Genomic DNA, 12,771 nt, shown 5'->3' with positions numbered 1-12,771 from the left:
TAAGTTTACGAAGGGTCCCTGTAGTAAATCCCTATTAGTTACGAAGGGTACAGTTCGTAAGTAAGTTTAGTGAAATGGAACCTACGACTCGTCGTAAGTTAAGACGATTTTTAGACTTACGAAGCTTCGTAGAGTTTAGTGATATGGACCCCTGATCTGATCCACTCAGATCGAAGTCTGAAATGTTGAAAAAATGAGTTACTACCATTACTAACTTGCTCAGTACCTCAGTCTCTTGAATACTTGGCTGAACCTTTAGTTATGAAACTTTTATCTGACCACTTTCTTATGATTTTTATAATTTTGTATTTCCTCTCTTTTTGCCTAGTCTCAGTTTCATTATTGCCGACACTAGCCTGATTGGATCAGACCTGGTCATATATGTACATAGCAAAAATCATATTTTGGCATGGATTCAGAGAGTATGGGGAGCGTGGAACTTTTCAAAAAATTATGAGCTTTCCCGATATAACAAAGACTTATTCCAATCCCAATAAAGACACAGACCTGTAAAATGTAGCATTATATAGAAAGGCACATGGGACCGGAATTCTTTAGACGAAATCTACACTCCTGTGTAGGAGGTTAAGGTCATGTCTTCCATAGAAGGTGTGTGGATTTCTAATGGAACACCCCGGCCATTTTGAAAGCGATAACGAGTTGACTTAAGAGGTATCAGTTTGTAGTTGAAGGATTTGTTTAGGTTTTATAATGAAATTATGTCGAATTCCGTTTCTCTCCAGGTGAGACGTTTTTAGGATTGGTGACCAGTAGGCGTGCGTATGCAAAGATCATGTAAGTAGGGAATGGGCTATTCTATTTGAAATCCGCCCTCCCGCTGTGGAAGATTTTAGAAATATCTTCCACGTGTGAAATATGAATTTCAATTGGCATAAATACATTCGGTAACTCCATTTGAATTTCATACACCCTCTGAAAAGTGTCCAACATGAATTTACCACAGAAGGAGTGTGGGCTCTAAATGGAATAGCCCAATTACTCAAACTCAAGGTTTTGATTATTACACAGTATTTTATTTGATGAACGAGTTATTTACAGGGTCGTCGAGAGCTGACCCATGACCGGCATGTAAATATCACAATTATATCGTAATGAGTTTGGCAGACGGACGAATCCAGATTCGTCTTTTTGTAATTCATGTTACGGATGAATTATTTTGAATTAGAGAACACGGGACCAGGACTTTAGCTCAAGAGGGCAGCATGTCTGCCCAACATATAACGATATTATGGTCCTCCAAAAATTAGAATAGCAGAGCAGGCCCAGACCTAGTGAGCGTTTCCCTGTTTACCCCATGTCGGCAGTACTAGCAATTTACCTATTCTAAGCTCGTGACAGTTTAAAAGTTTATCAGGGTTACCCGTACTTCACTTTTAAACTATTTTGCCCAGATCAATTGATACCACGAAGGCACTGGCACAACCAGGTGTAGTTGACTATGTAGGAGCTGAGGACATACCGGGGGAGAAGAATATCCATGGAGAAGACGTCTTCGCTTCGGGAAAAGTACATGTATTTCCAATATTTCGATAAAAACGTTTAAAAAGAATACATTTCGCAACATTTTCATCCGTGTTTGTAAATCGATATCAAAGCCTACCGATATATTGTAAGCTATAGTGTCAGATTACACGAAGACAATGGTTAAACTATAATTTAACTTTATTCATATTCATTCGTAGGTAGAGTATTTCGGCCAAGTAATCGGAGGAATTATTGCCAAGACTCCAGAAATAGCTCGTAAGGCAGCTAAAATGGTCGCCATAGAATATGAGAATCTACCACACATTGTATCTATCAAGGTAGAGTTTATATTTCTAAAAGCAACTTAATATATTTATCCAACATTTCCCTAGATCAGAAAAAGACCAAAGAAACAGAACGGAATTGCAAATTAAAACAATCACGCAGCTGAAATTGCCAGGTGTGTTCAAGCTTGCTTTACCCGCTATGAGCCCCTGTCGACTCCCGTACAAAGCGCGGTTTATTCAATTGTTTATTTGAAACGCACAATTAACCCAACATCTCTTGTGTACGCGGGCATGATACGATCAATATTTTTCCTTGCGGTAGTTTCAGACCATGACATGGTCACGCTCTGCAATATACCTGTGCGTGATCCTGTTAATTTGTAACGGTGTCAATTTTTGTCAAGTTAGAGCTTTTGGTAGCAAATGGGGTATCAAATTGGAGCTAACACGGCCGTTTCAATCAAATTATCATATCATCTTAAAACAAGTTCTTCAGGGACGCTTCAGGCTAGCAATGCAGCAACCTGAATCTTGTCCTATTCCCCTGAACCGTTGTCACGTGACCGAGTACGGAATAGGTCGCACATTTTCGGGAACTAGAGTAAGATCCGTGTTATTGCGCTAGCAGGTGCTAAGATGAGAATCAAAATGAATTATAATGCAACAATCATGAAGATCAGAAAAATGAAATGAATGTGACAATAGTTAAATAAAGCTATGTTTTATAATAAGCTACGTCACCCTTGAGCTGCACTTCATTCCGTAAGCATAATTGAAGATCGAATTAAGAAAAGACTAGTTTTTGTCTGACGTCAGGGCAAAGGCGCGGTGTGATTAGTTGCTGACCTGCGCAGTACAGTATTATTGGTCTGGTTGACAGCACGTCATACGCAAACTAATCTTTTTAATTCGGTCTTCAATTCGGTGTATGACAGGAGTGGCCTATCTTATTCTAAGGTTGCATAATTCATAATTCGCCTAAGTAATAGTGTAACAAAGGGTAACCTAATGATGTCAACCAATGCATTAAACAACCCTTATGTTTTCAGGACGCTATTAAGAAACAATCTTTTCTGGCGCAAGAACGCTTCCTAGAAAAGGGCAACATCGAAGCGGCATTTAAACGAGCAGATCACATCGCTGAGGGCGTGGTGCACATTGGTGGGCAGGAACACTTTTACATCGAGACACATGGATGTCTTGCTAAGCCAAAAGAGGATGGAGAAATGGACATCCATGCGACAGTACAGTATCCACAACATGTGCAGGTGTGTTCTCATTTCAAACAACAAGATACCGTAGAACTTCGCCTAATAGCGTATGCGCTAATATTAGATTTTCATGGACAAAAGCAAAGCGCCTCCTTCAAAATACCAACAAGTTTTAAGGAAAGCTAAATATATCCAGTCGGACCGTGATATAATACATCATTATGTTAATGAGGTAACCGCTCCATTTCTTTGTCATACATGTGCGCATCGATTGTAAGCTAGGGGTTCAGACCTAATTTATTTATTTTCTAATTAATTTTCTACAATATTCCACATTCATTCTACGAACGATATTTCCGCTAAAAATGAGCTATTCCATTTTAAATCCACATTAATCCTGTTGAAGATTTAGCTAAAGTATTCAACAGAGGGGGTATAAGTTTCGAATAGAATAAACAATTGGGTAACTTCCATTTGAAAAACTTACTCCAATTGTGGAAGATATAGGTAAAACCATAATACAATGGGAGTATGGGATTCAAAATGATTAACTCTGACCAATTGGTCATTTGAAAAAACTCACTCCCCCGTGGAAGATATTTCCAAAATCTTCCCCAGGGGAGTGTGGATTTAAACTGGAATAGCTCGATATCCTGGAATACGAATCATGTCATGCGCTACTTCCGAACTCGGTATGGGCGCATGAGGCCCCGTGACTTTTTCATTGTGGAATGTGGAAAAAGTTGTATTGTGCTCATAAGTATTCTTTCATGTTATACCGATTTCCCAGCCGCAAAGATGAACGTTATTATTGCTGTTGTAATGTCGTTTTAACAATTTTAACAAATAAACGTTGTTGCTGAGATCGATAATACTAAGTGTATTTTGTATTTGCAAGATGATTTTTAATAGCATGCATGACCTCTGTCTTTCTCATAGATGATTGCGTGCAGAGTATTAGGAGAGAAGGCCAACCGAATCCGATGTCATGTAAGACGAATAGGTGGAGCATTTGGTGGAAAATGCTATCGACTCACAACGGCTTTAGCATGTGCTGTAGCCGCGAGGAAGTAAGGATTTTATTAACCATGTGGGTTTAAAAGCGTGGACTTCCAACAATCACGACTGGACAAAAATTCTGGAAATCAGAGTTCCTCTATATTATTTGGTCTATATAGGTACACCCCGGAAGTACACCTATAAGGGTAATCTAAGTGCAGTCCAGAATTATGATTTTGAGGTGTTTATGAAGTAGGCCTACATGATATTTTGGATTAACATTTCCCTCATACGTGTTTAGAATCTCCAATAGAGTACACTTATAAATTATTTTTTCACAGATGTGGCAAGCCAGTGAGGCTGATTCTAAGCAGGACAGAGGACATGTCGCTTACAGGGACAAGGCAACCCACATATGCGGAATTTAAGGCTGGTTTCACGGATACCGGTGTCTTGCAAGCCTTGAGGGTCAAGGTATATTGCGATGCGGGATGCTATGAAGATTGTATCAATTGGGTAAGAATAATATGAATGCGCAAGACCTTAATGAAGTTTGAATAAATATTATTGTACTGAGAGTACTAGATTTGCCATGTGAGATCTTGCTTGGGCAACCACATAAGCACAACGCAAAGTCCTCACTTATATTCTGTCGGTCGGACATCCGGGCTATCTCTAGTCTCGGGCCCAAACTGCATGTGGCTCACGGTTTGTTATGAACAACAGAAACCGACTGTGAAGGAGGCTACATAGCGATGTTGTTGGAGTGATATTCAATTTCGGAAAAAACGACACTCGACCATGGAATTTAATTTTAAGTTTGTCAGTATATAAACGGTAAATCCAGTAAGTTTCTTCCACTCTGAAGACTTAGAAACGGTTGTGTGATTCCACTGACTATTTGCGGTCGAAATTTACATAACACCAATGACAGAAATCATCAACAAAAATCGAATCAGGGACTTGTTTTCACTCGAACATCATCAACCGGAAGTGACGTGACACGGACCGACAGAATAACCCGACATAAATCTAAACCTGCTCATGTTATGACATCTTGATCGATACCGTCGTGTACAGCATCTTATTAGCTCCAATTTGATACCACATTTGCTACCAAAAGCTCTATAAATTGACAAAGATTGATAACCTGACCTGAGCGCAAGAAGACTGTAAGTCCACTTGGCCCCTCAACATGTATACACTAATGTTGCGTATAGTTTCGTATAGTTTGGTAATGTTTTATATATGTTCAGGGGCCAAAACAAATCTTTCATAACCTTTCACGATGTTTTCATCCTGGAACATGTATTAAACATAAAACCCTAAGAAACTATACGTAACTTTAGTGTATACATGTTGAGGGGCCAAGTGGACTTACGGTCTTCTTGCGCTCAGGTCTTCATATAAGAAACATAAATAAACCCAAGGAAGGCACAAAATTAAAAGTTGCACGCAGTTGGAATTCTAGGCCAAGCTCCCTTCCCAGCAAACACAAAACGTTTTCGACATCATTCGCAAAAGGTTATAAAAGGTTGTCAGAAAACGATAAAATGTCGGGTTATATAAATGGTATATTAAGAGTATAAAACGTTTTCATAACCTTAAAAAAACACATTTTGATAATCTACTGCTCAGCAAACAAAAATGTTTTACACAAACGTTTAAATGTCGGGTTATATAAAGGGTATAAATACGTTTTAATAACATTCCAAAAACATTCTTGAAAACTTGATACAAAACATTCTAAACAAAATGTTATTTTGGGGTTGAAAAAATATTTTGCGAAAAATGTTTGCCTAAAATATTTTCAATAACGTTTTAAAAACGTTTTCATGACCTTTATATAACCCGACATTTAAATGTTATTAAAAGTTTTGAAAAAAACATTTTAAGAACATTTCTGTGGTTGCTGGGTTCAAATATTTTCACATAATGTTATTTAAGTATTGACACAATATTTGGCAACAATGTTTGCAAAAATAGTTTACAATAACATTTTTTGAAAACATTTAAAAATATTGTTGTAGTGTGTTTTCATACAAAACGTTTTAAAACGTTATCATGACCTTTACATAACCCGACATTTTAATGTTATTAAAACGTTTTTACCTGAACCAAAAGCCAAAATATAACTTATTTAAAACGTTTTAAAAACGTTTTTGTGTTTGCTGGGTTGCTCGCGACGAGCCCATGACGACTATCCCAAGAGCCCGGTTTATTCAATTGTGCAATCGATATTATCTAGCGGTCGTTTCGAAGAATGTCATGGTCGATGGTTACGCTCTGCATTTCACCTCTACAGCTCCTTGTTTAATTTTAAATTTCATGCTATCAATCTTTGTCAATTTAAAGCTTTTGGTAGCAAATGTGGTATCAAATGGGATATAACAAGATTTTGATGCACACGACCATATCAATGAAATCTTCACAACACAAGCAGGTTTAGATAAAACAACACAGATATCGTTTTAATATAGTAAGAGCATAGTTATTACTTTAATATCGTAAGAACATAGTTATTACCATATATTTTTACCCAGTAAAGATTGGTTGAATTTCAATTAGTAGATTTGACATATTTTGTAATTATTTCACCAAATAAATCATTGTTTCATAATTGACAGGTGGGGGCGCACATTCTTTTCAACCTAGACTCTGTGTATTCTATTCCCAACATCCACACCACAGCGATATGCTGCAAAACTAACAAAGCCACCAACACCGCATTCCGTGGATATGGTGCCCCGGAAGCAATCCATATCATTGAGAATGTCATGTATGATATTGCTACAGTGTGTCAGATCTCTCAAATGCAGGTAAGCAAATGTTGTATTCTTTAGAACAGTTAAAAGCTGTAGTTTCTTACGCTAACTTTTACGCGGCTGCTAAGATTGATTAAGAATCATAGCACCAGTCTGCAATATTTTTAATGTATTGCCCTGCACTAGATCACCTTTGTTACATAGCCACTAAGGTATAGGACATTTTAAATTTTGGCTATAGCTCCCTCTTCAGAAGTATTTACATTTGTACTTGCTCAAGTAGCATTTTCAGGAAGAAATCTGGAAATCCAAACGTTTCTTTTATTAAAATATAAAAACTTACTCTTCTGTGGGGATGTACACTTTTTATTTTCTGGAATAGCCCACTCGCAAGTTCTCCATTATGCCAATGTCCACTTGCTCTGTTCGTTTAACGAATGTGTGATACTACATAGGACAAAAGGTCTTATCTTAAAACTGATTATTACAAAAAGAAATTGTTACAAGTTCTACCTAACAAAATCCAGAGTAGTTTTTGTTCTCCAATTCAGTTCACTTCTGATGCAAGTTGCTGAAAATAGTTATCACATTTTGTGTTATTACTATGATCACATTAGGAATATTATTTTTACCCAAGTAAAGTACTGTGTTAAATATCCTCTGATTACAACAAATTATATTTAATGTTTCCAAATCAAGGTCAGAGAAATCAATTTCCACCGTGAGAAACCTACATTGACGTACTTCGGTTCGTCTCTTGATGATTTCGATAATTTCCATCGTTGCTGGTTGGAATGCGTAACCAAATCTAACTATCATCAGAGACGCCGTGTTGTCGACGTTTACAATGCGTGAGTTATAAATTATTCCATACATCCGCCGCGTTACGACATAAATGTAGCACCAAGCTCTCCTCCAGTAATGGTTAGCGTTATGGTTAGGGTGGGGTTAGTAGACAGTTGCGTAGTCAGAGGACCCGAGAGCCCCTTGTCGCAATAAATCCCTTTTTTGGAAGACTTTACAATCACATATACAGTCTCTCTAAAAAAAAATACGGGTCTTGCCCCCGAAATTTGTATTTACCCCCAACCAGGAAAGCTGACTACTTACGTGCTAGTCACCCCATCATGATTAGTTGCACATACGGTACCACAGGAGTCGTTGCAGAAGCGTCCACGTAGCGATCCCTGACAGAATTTTTTATCTGTGCAATTCTGCACCCAACTGCACTTTGATGTATGTTGTACATATGCGCAAGAAGAAGAAGCAGATAGATGTTACAAATTACTTATAGTCCAGACTGTATGTGCAGCAAGACTATATACATAGTAATATTTCAATCGGATAACAATTATAGCTATTGCTATAATAATTACCAATATACTAATTTCATTTATATTTTTATAGTCAAAATCGATGGACCAAGCGAGGATTGGCTATAACACCTAATAAACATCTCGTAGGAATGCTGCCCATATACAAGATGCAGGTAAAACAATACGAAGTAAACGTCAGAGCTAATTAAGATTAGGCATTAAACAGCATTTCATAAAGAAACTTTATTTCGTAATGCCCACGTGACCAGATGGGCGCTGACATTACAGGTTCTAGACAGGAAGTCTGGAAAAGTGATCTTTGGAACAGAGAGTGGTCTTCATGTTTATTTCAATTCCAAATTCTCTAATAAAGAACTTTGGGAATAGGACTCGCTAAATATTTTAACCGGCGAGGTAGGTACCAGGGAATAATCACACGGCTTGGTAGATGCGTCTTAGTTCACTCGTCTCGGCTAGTCCTCAAGATTGGTATTCGGTTCATCGTCTCTTCATCGTTGATTTGGCCTGAGTAGGGGCGCTAAAATAAAGTTCTTCATAGAACCAGAGGTTCAACCAGGGACTTATTTAGGCTTTTAGAATCAGCCAAGCACGAGTATTATCACACAAACATGAAGACAATCAAAACCCAATTTACTGTTAATTAAGTTATATTTATTACTTACTACATCTTCTTCATTCGGTATGAAACTTTATATTAAAACTAACAAGAGAACTAGGAGTAGAACAAACTCCATTATCCAGTAATAATTAGCGAGAATTGTACTCGCTCTAAACTAAGAAGTTGTGTTCAAATCTTGACGCACACGGAGAGTTTATGGAGAGATGTTAACCATCTGAGTGAATGCCACAGACTACAATTCATTCTCAGTTTGCGTCGTCCACAAAACCTCTCTTTACAAAAGACCATTGTGACGTTTAACGATAGTCTAATCGAAATGATACGAGAGAGTGATCTCACTCGAGGTGAATGACACCATAGTTTTGAATAAATAAATAAATTAAAATAGAAGGCACGGGCTATAAAATAATATATCGCCACAACATACGCCCTCCCTAAAAGTTTTGGCGCCTGACAAAAGTAAATTTATTGAACACCAAATTTGTTCTACTTTCCAGTTCATAATTGAATTGCAAATTTCATTTATGTTTATACAATCATTGACTGTCCCTGATAACAATTCAGGACATTTTTATAATTTATTGATTATTAAACAAAATTTTATGAAGGTATATCCATGCGATATAAATCCTCTTATCCTCGTCAGTGTATCCTCGTTGTGTGATGATTTCAATATGCGAAGATAATATAAAGTTCTTTATACAAAGCAGCGTACAGCTTTGTTTTGCTGTTTGAAATACAGTGTTTAAATGTTCAACATAATAATAGTTATCGTAGATCAAATTAGCGTAGAAAATCGTTCTTCATCATAATTGTAAGTTCTTCTTCGCTTAAATTGTTTCCTTGTTACGAAATGTAATTCATCAATGCCTTGTCGTATCAGCATCTGTGGAACTCCTGATACCGAATTGACCCGAAAATTTACATGTCTAATTTTCAGGTAATTTCGGTTTCACGGAAAAAGTCAATGACTACATTGTATTTACATTACACAAACATTCCCTTACATACCCTTTCACGTACTTAGGCAAAACTCTTCTCCGGGGTTCCAAAATGATTACATTGAGATGGGAATGTTTCTTTTGAGGATTTTCTCGACTGATTTCCTTCAATATCGCAATATAATGTAACACGCTGAAGTACATATCGCGAAATACAATAATATACCTTACTTTAATTGAATCAAAATAAAATGATGGTGGCATCAACATTACAATTCTACATTTCTTAATTTCTTAAATGTTTCATTACTTAATTACCTACAAACAATTTGTTCCAATATTGTACAAATCCACAACATACGCGCCAACCAAATATACATTCGGGTTCATTGTCATTATAAATCAAAATACATTATTTTGTGATAATCCAATTCCACACAATTACAAATAGTACAATTGTGACAAACTTTCAAATTACAATTCAAAATCAATTCAACATATAACTTTCTACATTTATCAAATGCCAAATATATTTGTTTTCATTTTGACGTCCTTTGACTTTTATATTAGTCATTCATAAATTTGTAAATGCACAAACATCTTTAGAAGTATTCTTTGATAATTACAAATCACATAATAATTATAATATTATGCCTAATTTCACATTTTTTTAAAGACATTATATTTTTCATACAGCCTTTTGATCTAGTTGCTTACAACTGATCTAACAATGATACTGATTCCATAGTCTGGCCTTTACAGTTTACCAGTAATTTTGACAGGGTTGGTCTTCAGAGACTCAAGAGCAGCTGCGTTCAAGTTTGTCTCTGGTTCCCAAGTGTTTCTTGATTTTGAAAAATCCCGCCACTTTATGAGATATTCAAGACGCCCATTTCTATAGCGTCCTCTGATAATATGCTCAATCACATATTCAGGAGTTTTATCCTGAACTGGTGGCAGACCTGGAATGATTGGAACCTTTGTTTTCTCAGATTCTTGTGTGGCCAAAAGAGGAAGAAAAGAGTCCTCAGGACAATCGTCCGGAACAAGTCCTGGAATTGGATCTCTTTGTTCTAAATCTGTTGGTTCAGTATCATTGCTTGGTCGGACATACCTATCATATGCAAATTTCATACGATTGACGTGAATTGGTGTAGTAATCAATTTGTTGTTTTCTAGATTACGTACACGGAAATTGACTGGACCTGTTTGTTCAACAAGCAAGTATGGACCCGACCAGAATTTCTGAAGTTTGCGTGAAAGTCCTTGCTGCAATGCAGGAATATATACCCATACTGAGTCTCCAACTTGATAAGGAACTTCCGTTGCACTCTCATCGAAACGTTCTTTCATCTTGTTTTGATTTTGCTCTGCGTGACGTTGTGAGATCTTCCTCGCAATTTCTAATTGAGAGATTAGATGATGAATGTGCTCTCTGAGATTCTGTTCTGCATAATTGCAGTCTGACGTGAGCGTTACATCTAAAGGAAGTCTCGCTTCTCTACCATACAAAAGAAAGAACGGACTGAATCCAACGGAGTTTTCAGCAGGAGTTGTACGGTACGCAAACTGTATGGCTGTGATATATTGATCCCAATCAGTATGGAATTCATTTACATAGTGTGAAATGGTGTCTAAAATTACAGCATTGTACCGCTCTTGTATCGCGTTGCATTGTGGGTGATAACTTGAGGTATTCAATTTCTGTGTTCGCATGATTCGACACACTTCCAAAACGATCTTGCTAAGAAAATTTGTTCCTCTATCGCTTAATAACGTTTCTGGACAACCGTGGACACATATGACATTATCGAAAAATGCTCTTGCTATTGTTGAAGCATTTGTTACTTTCAAAGGTACCAAAATGGGCCACCTGGTGCAGTGATCCGTAAAGCAAAGAACATAACGGTTGCCAGAGGTTGTAATTGGTAAAGGTCCTAAAATATCAACACTAACGCGTTGGAAAGCACCTGGTACTTTCATGATTTGCATTGGGGCGATAACTTTGTGCCTATGCGTTTTGCGTTGAGAACAGGATATGCAAGATCTAACCCAGTTATCTACATCACGATACATCCCTTTCCAGAAGTACCGCTGACGAATTTTGCTGTAAGTTCTTTGAAATCCAAAATGTGCAGCTAACACGTGATCATGGCAGTTGTTCAGAACTGTATCAACAAAAGTGATTGGAACATGCAACTGATAAGTATTCCTTTCTGGCATGTGCCTCTTTGCTGGAGTATGCCAAATGTGATATAATAATCCTTCATGGACATAATATTGATCAGCCTGCAACAACAGATTTCTAGCTTTAAGAGCATCATCTGGCAATTTGTCGTGCTCTAGAAAATTCAACATAGAACTAGCAAAAGTATCGGTCAGCAGTGCATCTTTAAACCCTTGTAAATTGATTTCAGCTGGAAGAGTCGGTACATCTTTGTTTTCCACCTTTTGTCATTCCCAACACGTTTACCATATTGATAACGTATATTTTGACAACATTCACTTCAGGTTTTGTGTCACTTCTAACATCACTATCTACATTGTCATCAGGCAGCTCAGACAAGACGTCCTCTGAAATCTTGTCCAAGTCTGAACCTATCCATACATTGTTTAATTCTTCAGAATTTTGTGAATCAGACTTACAATGGTTACAATCGACACAAGTGTTTATAGAGTCATAGTTTAACCTACTAAGTGCATCAGCGTTACCATTGTTGCGTCCCCTGACATGTACTACATCAAATGTATATGCTTGAAGTTTAATTGCCCACCTAGCTAAATGACCAATTGTTTGTTTCTTGCTGAAAAGCCATTTCAGTGCACAATGATCTGTGACTACTGTAAATTTTACACCATGTTGTAGATATGGGGCATATTTTTGACTCCTTCAACAACTGCCAAGGCCTCTAATTCTGTGGTCGTGTAATTCTTCTCACCTTTGTGCAAAGCTCTACCACCATAAGATATGACTCTTTCTTTTCCATCTTGATTCTGAGCCAAAATGAATCCTAAGCCTACGCCACTGGCATCGGTTTGTAAAATGAATTCCGTGCCATCAAATCTAGGATAGGCCAAAATTGGTGGTTCTTGCAACTTTTGTTTGAGTGTTTCAAAAGCAGTTTTG

At 37.2% G+C, this 12,771-nt stretch overlaps 1 protein-coding gene across 1 annotated transcript in view; it reads left to right on the top strand.

Moving 5' to 3' along the window:
- Positions 1-12,771, top strand: part of LOC140165018 (xanthine dehydrogenase/oxidase-like) — a 30,002-nt gene that overhangs the window by 2,059 nt on the left and 15,172 nt on the right. Inside the window, exons 5-13 of the mRNA XM_072188430.1 lie at positions 744-795; positions 1,413-1,527; positions 1,704-1,823; positions 2,822-3,040; positions 3,923-4,053; positions 4,324-4,498; positions 6,610-6,801; positions 7,447-7,598; positions 8,155-8,236. Coding sequence (XP_072044531.1) covers positions 1,776-1,823; positions 2,822-3,040; positions 3,923-4,053; positions 4,324-4,498; positions 6,610-6,801; positions 7,447-7,598; positions 8,155-8,236 — 999 coding nt within the window. The 5' untranslated portion in view covers positions 744-795; positions 1,413-1,527; positions 1,704-1,775. The remainder of the gene's footprint in view (positions 1-743; positions 796-1,412; positions 1,528-1,703; positions 1,824-2,821; positions 3,041-3,922; positions 4,054-4,323; positions 4,499-6,609; positions 6,802-7,446; positions 7,599-8,154; positions 8,237-12,771) is intronic.

The sequence above is a fragment of the Amphiura filiformis genome, chromosome 11 (assembly GCF_039555335.1).
Source record: "Amphiura filiformis chromosome 11, Afil_fr2py, whole genome shotgun sequence".
NCBI lineage: Eukaryota > Metazoa > Echinodermata > Ophiuroidea > Amphilepidida > Amphiuridae > Amphiura > Amphiura filiformis.
Note: the sequence above shows the minus strand (reverse complement) of the source record. Positions and strands in the feature narration are given on the sequence as shown.